At 36.1% G+C, this 14,508-nt stretch overlaps 1 protein-coding gene across 2 annotated transcripts in view; it reads right to left on the bottom strand.

Annotated features, from left to right (window-relative positions):
* Positions 1–14,508, bottom strand: part of LRP6 (LDL receptor related protein 6) — a 116,502-nt gene that overhangs the window by 87,253 nt on the left and 14,741 nt on the right. For both annotated transcript variants that reach the window (XM_084877631.1, XM_084877632.1), the window contains exon 2: positions 10,319–10,712. In XM_084877631.1, coding sequence (XP_084733757.1) covers positions 10,319–10,712 — 394 coding nt within the window. The remainder of the gene's footprint in view (positions 1–10,318; positions 10,713–14,508) is intronic.

The raw sequence follows: 14,508 nt of genomic DNA, 5'->3' as shown, positions 1-14,508 counted from the left end.
TTTTGACTTTGAATTAAGAAAAGATAAACATATTTACTAGAAACTGAAAAATTAAATATATGTGGCTACAACTCCACTTTGAAATAATATGCACATCTGCTCTTCATCTAATCATGAAAACCAGTACCAGATTGTTGTATGCTGTTCAGTAATTTTCATATATGTAATTTTATTGATGGATCTGGTCTAATATCCATTTGCAATGCTTTCTGGGAAATAATTTTTAAATAAAGTAAAGAGTAGAAGATAGGCTTCATTTTAACTAGGAATTAAAGTAAGTAAAGGAAACATTAAGTTTTCAAGATGTCAAAATTTCTTATGCCAGAAAAATAAAAACATTTCAATTGACAATTAGATTAGATAATAGTCATTTTATGCAAATTTATTACAATCTAAAGCATTTCTACTATTAGGTAATTAAAAAATAATAAAATTTCCAAATTATTCACAAACACCTAATCTAATATGTACACTTAATATGAATCCAATTTCCCTAATAAAAATATTCAGAAATATTCAGTTTTAATAAATCTAAACTGAAGGAATAAATTTTCACCCTTTACAAGATGTAATTCAGACACAAAGGTGGCTAATTAAGACAACATTTAGAATTGAGTCATAAAACCTAAGTGAACTATACTAGATCATAAATCACTTCATAGTCCTTGAAGCTATTTAAATAATCCTTTAATTTAAAGAAATCATTAATACACAAATTCATAAGCATGAATAATATCCAACTATCATGCACATATATCCCCAATCAGAAAAGGTAATATTTAAAAACATAGAAGTTACATTTTGTATTTCTGGCAATTTGGTAACAAGATAACCAGAAAAACCTCCTTTTACAAAACACCTAGAACCACTGGTTAGTCTTTTTGGTTTATATATTGTTATAACCTGAATGTGTTTCCTCAAATTCATATTGAAGTCCTAAGCCTTAAAAATGATACTATTCGGGTGTGGGGCCTTTGGGAAGTATTCACCTGAGAGCAGGGGCCTCATGAATGGGATCAGTACTTTTAAAAAGAGGCTCCAGAGACCTGTAGGCCCTTTCATCAGGTGAGAACACAGCAAGAAGACACCAGCTACGAACCAGGGAGGTCCCTCCTTAGAAGGGAACAGGCTGGTACCTTGATCTTAGACTTCCTAGCTATAGAACTGTGAGCAATAAGTTTCTCTTATTAAAAGCTACTCAGGCTGTGGTATTTTGTTATAGCAGCCCAAATGAACAAATACATACATATACACAAAAAATAAATACTCCTTTAAATCATTAATACACAAATTCATAAGCATGAATAATATCCAACTATCATGCACTAAGGTATCAAGAAAGGTAGAACTAAGGTATCAAGAAAGTGGAAGAATTCTCAAGTAAAAAGCAGCACATGCTTATGCTACAGTAACCCTGTAGAATTTTCCCATCTCAGAAATTGAGGGGCTTCTATTTCAGTGGCAAAGCACAGAAGAAGGCCTTGACACGACAAGCACTGTAAGTAACAAGCATTACAAGTAACATTCTTGCACAAAGCACAAACCTTCACAGAACAAGAAAGTAGAAAAATCTGCTACTGACAAGTGGGATACAAAGAAGCTTTTCCGCTTTGGTCTAGGTTCTGAAAAGGTGATGAAAATCACCCAAGATTTTGTAACCACGTACCCCTCCTACATAGTATAGGAACTCCTAACTCCAAAATAAATATAAAAATTAATCTTCGCTTGAAGAAGGTGATAAAGTGTACACATTTGACAAAATTGCACACTGAAGATCTGTACATTGTATTATATACAAATTACACTTCAATAATAATAATAATAATAATAATAATAATAACGATGATGATGATGATTATGTGGTCCCTGGAAACACCTCTAGGGTCGATGGCAAAAGCAAACCCAAATCTCTCTGGAGAAATATGCTCCCTATCAAGCCACTAAGGATTCTCACAGACAACCCCTCAGATCAGCTCATAATCCAAAACTAGTAAACATCTAAGGAACTAGTTTGCATTAAGCAAGAATCAGCAAATAAAGAACAGTGGTGGATTTCTAAGAACTTCAGAAAACTGAACAATCTCATAGAGTGTAAATATTTAACATGATTAAAACACAAGAAAAGATGAAATACAAGCTTGCCTGTTGTCACTCGGTTGAGCATCATCCTGTACACCAAAAGATAGCCAGTTCTATTCCCAAGCAGGGCATATGCTGGGGTTGCGAGGGTTCAGTCAGTCCCCAGTTGGGGAGCATATGAGAGGCAATCAAACAACGTTTCTCTCCCATCACATCAATGTTTCTCTTTTTTCCTCTTTTTCCTCTGTTCTTCTCGCTATTACAAAAAAAAAATTAAAAAATCAAGCCTAGCCGAAACCGGTTTGGCTCAGTGGATAGAGCATCGGCCTGTGAACTGAAAGGTCCCAGGTTCAATTCCAGTCAAGGGCATGTACACTGGTTGCGGGCACATCCCCAGTAGGGGGTGTGCAGGAGGTAGCTGGTGGATGTTTCTCTCTCATCGACGTTTCTAGCTCTCTATCCCTCTCCCTTCCTCTCTGTGGAAAATCAATTTTTTAAAAAAAATTTTTTAAATCAAGCCTCGCCAGCATGGCTCAGTGGTTGAGTGATTCCTAGTCAGGGCACATGCCTGAGTTGCGAGCTTGATCCCTAGTGTGGGGCTTAAAGGAAGCAGCCAATTGATGATTTTCATCATTGATGTTTCTATCTTTCTCCCGCTCTCTTTCTCTCTGAAATCAATAAGAATATATTTAAAAGTTTAGGAAGACATTACCAGGACACTGGGGGATATTCTAAAGGGAATATATTAAGTAATAACTGCATTACAAAAGAATAACAGCCACACTACAAAGAGTGGGAAAGAAAAGAAAATTACTAAGTAAATTTGAAAGACAATACTTTGGCTCTATTGGCAGTACTTTCATACTATTGAATTCTAAACAGTAAAATTGTTCCTCACAAGAATATAGGTTAGCAATTCTGAAATCCCCAGGAATGAGCAAGTAAGAAAATATACTGTGGCCCTGGCTGGGTGGCTCAGTTAGTTGGGAGTATAATCCCATAAAACAAAAGATTGTGGGTTCAATTTTCAGTCAGGGCACATACAGAAGGCAGCTAATTGATGTTTCTCTCTCACATCTCCCCCACCACCACCATGCCCTTTCTCTTCCTGCTGCCTCCCTCTCCCTCTCTCTCAGGTCAATAAACATATCCTTGAGTGAGGACTGAAAAAAGAAAATATATTGTGGATAATAAGAACTACTTTTTCACTATCATGGAATGGAATAACAAAAAAGGAAAGAGAAAAGACTATAATAATGTAAATTGGTGGTGGTGGATTAGAGTTAGAGATATTAACATAAACTCATTTTTTATATGTTGATGTTGACAAAATATAACTATATAACTCTATGTGTCTATCTGTGCACTTCCTAACTCTGCCCACTGAGAGGGATTAAAGGCAAAGAAAAAAATCAGCAATGAACACACCTAGCTTCCAGATCTTAGTTTTTAAATACCATTTTATTCCAAGGGTGAGGCAATAAAAGGACAAGATAAGTTTGGAACATTTTGTGCTACCATACAGTAAAAAGGTGCTTAAAATATGATGAGGGACACAGGAACAAATTTGAAGGCACTCCTCATGGCCAATATCTGGGACAATATGAGCAAGAAACAGTAATGGATTAAAACCTACAAAGACCCAGTACATAAAATTTGTGCATGGAAGGGAGGTGTCCCTCAGCCCAGCCTGCACCCTCTCACAATCTGGGATCCCTTGGGGGAAGTGGGATTGCCGATTTAGGCCCTATCCTGCAGTGAGACATCCAATCTGGGACCACAGGCTCCTAACCGCTCGCCTGCCTGCCTGATCGCCCCTAACCACTCACCTGCCTGCCTGATCGCCCCTAACCACTCACCTGCCTGCCTGATCGCCCCTAACCACTTGCCTGCCTGTCTGATCCCCCCTAACTGCCTCTGCCTCAGCCCCCACCACAGCAGCTTCGTTGGGAAGGACATCCAGAATGACGTCCAGAAGGTCGTTCAGCTACCCAGTCTAATTAGCATATGTTCTTATTATTATAAATAGAAAATAAATGTCCAATAGTCCATACTAATGTAAGTAACAGTAATAAATTATAACCTATAAAATAAAGTAAATGTCCATGAGTACATACTAATATTAATTAACTGTGGGAGAGACAGGGCAGTTCTTCCTTAAGACAGAATTCTAATTAATAATGCATACAAGAGTAAAGAATGGAACTAGAAAAAATAACCATTCGGCCAACACCACTGTAACAACTATTGGAAGCAAAAAAAAATCGAAGGATACTAATACTAGTGGATAAAGCATGAGAAACTGGGTTAATTGCATAGCTTTGAATACTTATTACAAGGGGAAAAATTAGTAAATGCAGTTTAAAAAACGCACACAAAAAATCCTGGCAAACACCACCATAAGCAAGTGATTGAACGTAATATCACCAGCATCCACATCATGTACCTGCTGATATGACCTACGAAGAGCAAAGCATCCTTTCTGTGTTATTCTTGTAAAAATGTATAACCTTAATCTAATCATGAGAAAACATCAGACAAATCCAATTCTACAAAATGACTGACCAGTAATCTTCCAAAGGTCACGGTTATGAAGACAAAGATTGCAAAAATATCCCAGATTAGAAAAGACTAAGGCAATAACAACAAAATTCAACCTGAGATTCTGGACCAGAAAAAGAACACTAGAAAAGAACTTGAAAAATTCAAATATGGTCTACAGATTAATTAACAGTATTGCATCAGCATTAATTTCCTGGTCTAGGTAATTGTTCTATGGTTATATAAAATGACAGTATTATGGGAAGCTGGGTTAAGGTTATAAACTCTATTATTTTTGAAACTTTTATAAGTTTAAAATTATTGATACACTATTCTCTACTTTTATGTAGGTTGACATTTTCTCTTAAGTCTTTAAAATAGGAGCATAAAGAACTTCTAGAAAAGCAAGATACAGTCAATATCGATAATATTAAAAACTCAATGGATTCATTATTAGGCACAGCTAAAGAAAGAATTTGTTATATGGAAGGCAGATACAAAAATGAATCATAGTAATTCAGATAAAGATATAGATAATATAAAAGCAAAATTAAGAGGTATGGAGCAGAAAATCATACATCAAACAAGTATTTCAAAGGAGACCCAAAAAATTAAGGGAAAGTAAGAAATAATGAATAAAAACTTTCTAGAATTAAATAAAAATAATTATTAGACTTCTAGAAACATGGGTTATACAAAGATAAAATATTACATAGCCATATCCAGACACAGGTAGGCAAAGCTGAAAAATATAAAAAGTTAAGGGCTGCTTTTAAATAAGCGGGGGGTGGGGAGGGTTCCTTACAAAGCAACAATAGAAAATAGTAGGCTTATTAAAACAATAATTAAAGTCATAATACCTTCAAAGAACTTAGAAAAATGTCACTTATAATTCTATAACCAATCATAATTTCAAGAATAAAGGCAAATTATAAACATTTGTAGATGAAGATCATGAATTTACCATTATTTGCTTCAGAAAATATTTAAAAATATACCTCAAGCAGAAGGACGCTGAACCCAAATGTATTAAGCGTAAAAAGTAATGACAAAGAAATTAGTATAGTGAATAAATCTAAAAATACAGAATTTATAAAATCCCCCTTTAAATAAAGCTACAATGCTGCATCTTTAAAATAATTCATTTGCAAAAACAAAGACAACAAAAAAAACGTACCTTCAGCAAGATACTTTTTTCATGAAGGAGAAAGCACCACACAAGGAATCAGAAAATCTCAACTAAGAATCTGGCTTTTTCTTATCTAATTTTGGCCAAAGGCCTTGGTTTCTTCAGCCAAAAAGTGAGGGCATTTAGCTACATCTGTAATATTCCAACCAGTTCTAGATTTTATGGATAGAAAATAGGGTTCCCCAATTAAAAACACATCTTTCAAAACAGAACTATATGTGACATAAAACGAGAGTCAGCAAGTATGTTTTTACAAAATGTGATCTTCTGTTGAAAAAAGTAAAACTTTAATTGTTTTTAAATAAACAATTGTAATCAAAGTCATGCTGATTCAGAAATCATGTGCTCATGCTAACATTTACATTTGCTTAGAAAATGCTTTCTCCCCTAACTAAATAAAAACTAATAGGATTATAAAAGAAAATGTAAAGTCTAAGGCCTCAAAAAAATATTTATTGAATACCTACCTACTATGTGGCAGGAACTATTTTAGTCATCTGGGGTGTAACAGAGTAGAAAATAATCACGATATGACAATTATATGTATATAATTGATGGAAATTATAAACCCTTCATTTTCCTTTAAGTTAAGTCTACAAGGATTTTTAAAGTAGAACTTCTAGCGTTCTTAATACTAGTCTTAGCAATGATAAATGTATTTTTTTAATATATTTTATTGATTTTTCACAAAGAGGAAGAGAGAGGGATAGAGAGTTAGAAACATCGATGAGAGAGAAACATCGATCAGCTGCCTCTTGCACACCCCCTACTGGCAATGTGCTCACAACCAAGGTACATGCCCTTGACTGGAATCAAACCCGGGTCCTTTCAGTCCGCAGGCCGATGCTCTATCCACTGAGCCAAACTGGTCCCGGCGATAAATGTATTTTTAAAATATACAGTTGACCCTTGAATAATAGGAATCTGAACTGTATGGGTCCACTTACATAAGGATTTGTCTCAATAAATACTAGAAATACATTTTCTCTTCCTTATGATTTTCTTAGTAACATTTTCTTTTCTCTAGCTTTATTGTAATATAGAACATATAAAATGTATTAATTGACTGTTAATGTCATCAATAAAGCTTCCCATCAACAGAGGCCTACTAGTAGTTAGGTTTTGGGGGAGTCCAAAGTTATATCTGCATATTTGACTGCATGGGGGTGGGGAGTTGGGCCTCTAACACCTACGTTGTACAAGGGTCAGCTGTAAATTAGTCAAAGCTGTTCAGTAGGAATTCACTTCTGACTGAATCACTAAAATTTAACTCTAAAAAATATCCAAAATGACCGGGAATATGAACAGATCCTTACAAAACAAAAAACCCTTGGGACTGCTTTATTTGTACATGAAACAGCAGTTTCTCAACATCACGAAGTCATTGTGAAACAGATTAAGGAACTCTATCATTAGGAGCAGCCATATGTCAGGAATAAAGAATACAGCTTTCTGTAACTATGGTTGTTCATTTCTGTACCAATTTCTATACACATTTTCCTGTTCCTTATTCTGAATTGTACACTGCCAGTCAAAAGAAAAATAAATCTCGGGCTAATAGAGCCCAAATTTAGGGAGGGAAATAAAAATCATCCTTCACTCGAGGCAAATGTACTGATTATACAAAGAACTCCATACATCCGAAAGCACACAGATGTCTGCACTAGTTCCCAGGGCTCAAACAATACTAGTCATTCAACAGCCTTCCTTTTACATAAGCTGTTCTGAGAGAGCTCAGTCAGCTCACTGAACCTCATAACCCAGGATCCTGGAACTCTAATAAAGCCTACATTTTCCTCAGCAATGTTTTCATGTACTTTCTCTGGAAAGAAAACTTTATTTTTCCAAAAAAATAAATCTGGAAATCTCATTTCTCCTGTTTAATAAATGATATACTCAATCTAAAATTACTTTTCCATTAAAACCAAAATCCTTAACACAAATCTAAATCAACATGAAAGACTGCTTGATAAAATGTATTTTAAAATGCATGAGTTTAAAATTAACACTTTTTCATTGATTTCACAGAGGAAGGGAGAGGGAGAGAGAAAGATAAAAATATCTATGAGAGAGAATCATTGATCAGCTGCCTCCTGAGACATCAGCTAAGACATTTATCAGACTTGCCATCCAGAAGTAGAGCTCATTAGGGAATAAAATGATAATAATTAATTTACTAATTAAATTATTAGAACCTGAATAGCCAAAAGTTGTCTATAAATTCAGTTCCCTTAAATATGTATTATCACATAATCATTATCACATATAGAAATTATCAAATGCTGCTCCAGAGTTGTGGTAAGCGAGATATTTTATCCAGCCACCTTCTTTAAGAGTTCTATGGCTCCTCTGATTCCTTTAACTTTCTTCCCCTCTATATATACATACTACATAATGCAGACAAACGTATTTTGAAGAAGGGAAAGTTCTTTCCCAAGTTTTCTGTCCTTAAATAGACAGAAAACCCTTAAAGGTATTATCCCTCTCTCTCCAACAAGAGTACAAAAAAGCAGAGCTCTGAACATACTAACCATTCAATAGGTATTTAGGTGAATTTCCAACATCACTCTCACAGTTTTAAGATTGAGTTTGTCAAAAAGAAAAAGAAATATTTATCTTTTCATCAAAATATTACCCCCCAATGACCATCAAAAAACCCTGTGTGTTCTACAAAGCAGTAACCTCAAAAACATTTCAACACTACCTGACACAAACCTTACTGGCAAAAGACAGATTCCATTTCTCAAAAATATCTCACAAATTCTCAACAACCAAATTTGTCAAATCAGTACAATTCACTGCACATCCAACAGCTGCAACCTCCTCTTTGAAATGCTCAACTCTTTTCCTACAAGAGTAACGAAAATATTTTCTGATGCCTTATTAAGTGACCATCTGACTTCCGCATGTAATTTAACAGCCCTTTAAAATATATGTAATTTTTATGTTATATAAAGTATATATAAATACATTTGTTTTCCAGAATCCTTTATCCTAAAATGTCACTACACTATTGCCCATGTTTTCTTTTATAGTCAAACAAATCTTTTCATTTTCCTACATTGTAGGACCTACAACATGAAGGTAGCTGATGTTCCAAGGCACCTTCTTTAACCTTTGTCATCAAATAAGACATGACATCAAGACAAAGGAACATATATAAACCTTTCTTTCATTTTCCCTAAGTTTTGTTTTATTACATAATGATAGCCTCCTTTTTGTAAATGAGTTTTAAAACATTTTAACATACTTGAAAGTAAAAGAAATCAAAATATTAAAAGTTACTTATGTTATCTTTAGATTTTAATCAATTATTAATAACTCACTTCAGGTTCATGTTGAGATAGTTATATATACTTAGCCATGACAGACCCTTGTATGACAATGTATTCAACAGAGACATATCAAGGAATGGTATGTGGCAGGACTGAGCACAATAACAAAGAAGCATGTGGGGACACAGTTCCCATTTTCTAATGGGATTTACCCACTTAAGTTTCCCTTCTCATTAGAAAATAAATCTTTATAGCAAACTAGTAGCCCAGTGCACAAAATTTGTGCATTGGTTGGGGTGGTTCCTCAGCCCGGCCTATACCCTCTCCAATCGGGGACCCCTTGGCGGATGTCCGACTGCCTGAAGGATCGGGCCTAAACAGACAGTTGGACATCCCTCTCGCAATCCAGGACCACTGGCTCCTAATCACTCCCCTGCCTGCCTGCCTGATTGCCCCCAATTGCCCCCCCCTGCCAGCCTAATCACCCCCTACTGTCCCCCCTGCCAGCCTGCTCACCCTCAACTGACACCCACTGCTGGCCTGCTCACCCCCAACTGCCCGCACTGCCAGCCTGCTAGCCCCCAACTGCCCCCCCTCCCCAGCGGGCCTGCTCATCCCCAACTGTCCTCCCCTCCTGGCCTGATCACTCCTAACTACCTCTGCTTCAGCCCTTTCACCACGGCTTTGTAGGAAGGACGTCCAGAAGGTCTTTAGGAAGGTCTCCATGTCTAATTAGCATATTACCCTTTTATTAGTATAGATATATATTTAGTTAACTGGAAATGTATTTAATAACTTAAATTTTATCTTTCACTCAATACTGATATTAAATAATAGAGTTTAATATAAAAGATACTAGTATTACAAAATAACTATGTATATAAAAAACTTATGTTTCTATCATCTTGAGCTATCAAAACCTATTTTTGTTAAGTCTTCATTCCTTCTTCTCTGCCTTCTAATTATCCTCTCATAATTACAAAAATAAATGGAGAAGAAAAACCAAGAACTATAATTTTGCAATATGAGAAACACAAAACTACTTACAGAAACACCTTACTATAAAAACACAACATAAATTCCCACATTCAAGTGAAGTGTACTTGACAAAGAAGACCAAAGAATTTAACGTTTGGTTTTTGCTCTATTTTCTCTTGGGGGTGCGAGGGGTCTAGGCTAGTGGAGAGAAATCAGGAAGAGATGCAGTATTCTTTGTACATTACACAAAACTTACCCACTTGAAGGATCTAAGGCAATAGCTCTAGGTTGATCCAACTCTTGCCAAAATAAAACTTTGCGTAAAGATCCATCTAGATTAGAAACTTCAATCCGATTAGTTTCAGAATCTGTCCAGTATAATTTTTCTCCAAGCCAATCGCATGCCAGCCCATCAGGAGATAATAATCCAGAAACGACAACATTCTGTACACTCTCAGTTTTATTAAACTCTGTTCTTTTAATGGCTTCTTCGCTGACATCACTCCAGTATATCAAGCCATGACCAAACACAAAGTCCACTGCAGCTGCATCTTCCAGGCCTCCAACTACAATTGTAGCATTCTCCTTGCCATTTGTAGCATCAACCAATCGCAAGTCCCGTCTGTTTGCATAAAGTAACAAAGGGGCCGCTAGGACAAAAAAAGAAAAAGATGTAAGTAAATGGGAGGAAATGTATTTGTTCTTACAAACTGAATTTCAAGTCAGCATCAGTGAATAAATACTATCAAAAAATAGTAAATAAATAGAAGCAGTCTTACAATAGTTTTGCAACATCTTATTTATATTTTTAAATATATTTTTATTGGTTTCAGAGAGAAAGGGAGAGAAAGAGAAAAACATCAATGATAAGAGAATCATTGATCAGCTACCTCCTACACGCCCCAAACTGGGATTGAGCCTGCAACCTGGGCATGTGCCCTGACTGGGAATCGACATTCAACCAATGAGCCACACCAGCAGGCATTTTGTAGCATTTTAGATATAAAAAGTTGTAAGAGAGGAAATCAATTCCACCGGGACAATCTTTTCTTATTAAAATAAGTCTGTCAAATAAAATTAAACAGTTTGACCCTACCAAGAATTGACAAAGATATGGAGCCAGCAGAATGCTCATACCCTACCAGGGGGCTGAGGGTATAAACTGTACAGCTATCTTGGAAAACAGTTTGGCAGTTTCCTAAAAGATTAAAGATAAAGCCATGACCGGTGTGGCTCAGTTGGTTCTGTGTCATCCCTTGCATCGAAAGGTTGCTGGTTCACCCAGCTGACATGGCTCAGTGGTTGAGCGTTGGCCTATAAATAAGGAAGTCACGGTTTTATTCACGGTCAGGGAACATGCCCAGGTAGTGGGCTTGATCCCCAATGTGGGGCGTGCAGGAAGCAGCCAATCAATGATTCTCTTTCACTATTGATATTTCTCTCTCTCTTTCCCTCTCCCTTCTTCTCAGAAATCAATAAAAATAATTTTTTATTATAAAAAAGATTAAACATACAACCTACAGTGTGATCCAGCCATATCACACTTTGGTATTTACTCAATAGAAATAAAAGCATACGTCAATACTAAGACCTGTACATATGGTATATGTTCACAGCAGTTTATTTTGTAATAATCCAAACTGGAATCAACCCAAGTATCAACAAATGGATTAATAAATTGTGATATATTCATACAATAAAAAGTAATGAACTATTTGTATAATATTGGTGAATCTCAAAATAATGTACAGTGAAAGAAGTCAGACAAAAAGGAGTATACAGTATATTGCATAACTCCATTTGTATAAAATTTTTGAAAATTCAAATTGTTTTAACAGAAAGCAGATCAGTGGTTGTGTGGAGGTGGGAGGAAAAAGAAAAAAGAATGGGAGGCAGGAATTATAAAGGGGCATGAGGAAACTTTTGTGGGTGACGGCTACAATATATTGCCTATGATGATGGTTCCAGAGATGTATATACAGTATGTCAAAACTTATTTACATTTTATACTTTACATATATGCAATTTATTGCAGAGCAATTATACTATAATAAAACTGTTGTATAAATAGTCTGGCAGAGATAGTTCTTAATACAATTATTTTATTCTGTTATAATATTAGAATGACTTAATACCAAAACTAAATATAAAGTCTATCATAAATAGTACTTTGAGAAAGCTGAAGCTACTATTAGGACTGAAGTAGTACAAATGTTATATTTGGCGTTTTTTTAAGTGTCTGTTCCAAGCTTCAGACGTTTACTTTCCTGGTATCAACAGTAAAGATCTAGAGCACCACTACCCAACAGGCTTTCTGTGATAACGAAGTATTCTCTACTACGCAACGCAGTAGCCACCAGCCACATGTGACTATGGAGCACTTAAAATCTGGCAGGTGTGACAAAAATAATTTTTAAATTTTATTTAATCTTAATTCATTAAAACTTAAATAAATAAGTGACTGTACAGAATAGGCTGAGGTGAAGAACACAAGTGAGGCAGCAAAAAAAAGACCAGTTATGATGCACTAATCCACATAATCTTCTCTCACAATTACTTACTAAAGGTTTAATATACATCACCCGAAGCCAATTTAAAAGCAACCACTCCCTCTTTTAAGAAATTAATTTCAAAAAATTATGATGCTCAAAAAAGCGCTAAGTAAGTCAATTTATGGACTATGTCTACCAAATGGAGTTATGATGTCCACTAATTTCATCTGTAAGTACAACAAATATGAACTTCTCTTCTAAGCTTAAATCCAATGTTCTTAGACAAAAACAAATGGGCAGAGAGCTTTTTTAAAAAAGTGACTAAAAGCTGAAACCGGTTTGGCTCAATGGATAGAGCGTCGGCTTGGGGACTGAAAGGTCCCGGGTTCGATTCCGGTCAAGGACATGTACCTTGGTTGCAGGCATATCCCCAGTAGGGGGTGTGCAAGAGGCAGCTGATCGATGACTCTCTCTCATCGATGTTTCTAACTCTCTATCTCTCTCCCTTCCTCTCTGTACAAAATCAATAAAATATATATTTTTTAAAGTGACTAAAAGTCCTTTCTGCTTATTCAGTTTATTTACTGTTGCTGTCAGCAACTTAGTAAATTACCCTCACACATTCACTACCCTACCTAATATACCGTGTTTCCCCAAAAATAAGACATCCTCCGAAAATAAGACCTACTTACAGGTTTCCTTCTGAGTGAAATATAAGGCATCCCCGCGAAAATAAGGCCCCTCCCTAGGCTAAACATGAAAGATTTGGTCCACTGATTCTGAAAGAAATGGAGTCACAAGAAATTCACCAGGAAATTCAGGAATTGGATTGTTATGATGATGTTCCAAAAGATGATGACATGATTGTCATTGAATAAATGAGTAAATTCTTGATATTGTAGGATTCACAGTTTGTCTGGTTTGTGTTGACAACTACCTTACTACCGTAAGGTAATAAATTTCCTTTATTTTCATTTAACAATAAATGTGTACCGTATTCTTCTTCATGGAAAAATAAGACATCCCCTGAAAATAAGACCTAGCACATCTTTGGGAGCAAAAATTAATATAAGACACTGTCTTATTTTCGGGGAAACAGGGAAAGAGTAATATGCAAATTAACTATCACTCTGCTGCGCCCACAAGCCACGGAAGCAGGAAACAAGGTAAAATGTCTTACATCCTCAACACTTTTCCTTCCATTTTCTACTTCTAATACTTCAACTTTATCCTTCTACTTCTAATATTTCAACTTTATCCAACTCAAAAAGCTTTTTGATTTCTTTTTCCTAAAATAAAAAGTCTCACTTTGGCCAGCATAGCTTAGGCCGCAGGGGTCCTCAAACTTTTTAAAGTGGGGGCCAGATCACGGTCCCTCAGAGAGCTGGAGGGCCGGACTATATGAACTACTAATTCCTACTGTAACACCTCGGCTGCGCTCACTGCCCAAAAAACCTGGCGGGCCGGATCAGACTCCTCTGCGGGCGCATGTGGCCCGCGGGCCGTAGTTTGAAGACCCCTGGGGGGTTAGAGCACTGGCCCGAACACCGAAGGATTGCAGGTTCAACTCCTGGTCAAGGGCATATACCTAGGTTGTAGGTTTGATTTTTAGATCAGATTGTGAAAATTTTATTTTAAATATTAGTTAATATGTTTATCATATTACTATTGTGCAGCCAAATGTGTTAAGAATTGGGGATAAAATCAGTTATAAGATATGGTTCCTGTTCCCAAGGGGCAGAGATCCTAGTTGACATTGGAAATACACTTTAAAAAAAATGCCAGTATCATCCTGACTGGTGTGGCTCAGTTGGTTGGGAGCAACATCCTATACACCAGAAGGTGATGGGTTTGATTCCCCATCAAGACACATTATCCAAAAAAAATTTATACTGAGTACTGGCCAAATGCTCACAAATGCCCCATTGAATTGGCTTGACCAAAGTTAGTCAGG

The sequence above is a fragment of the Pipistrellus hanaki genome, assembly GCF_964339955.1.
Source record: "Pipistrellus hanaki genome assembly, chromosome: 3".
In the NCBI taxonomy this organism is placed as follows: Eukaryota; Metazoa; Chordata; class Mammalia; order Chiroptera; family Vespertilionidae; genus Pipistrellus; species Pipistrellus hanaki.
This window is presented reverse-complemented; position numbering and strand designations above follow the sequence as displayed.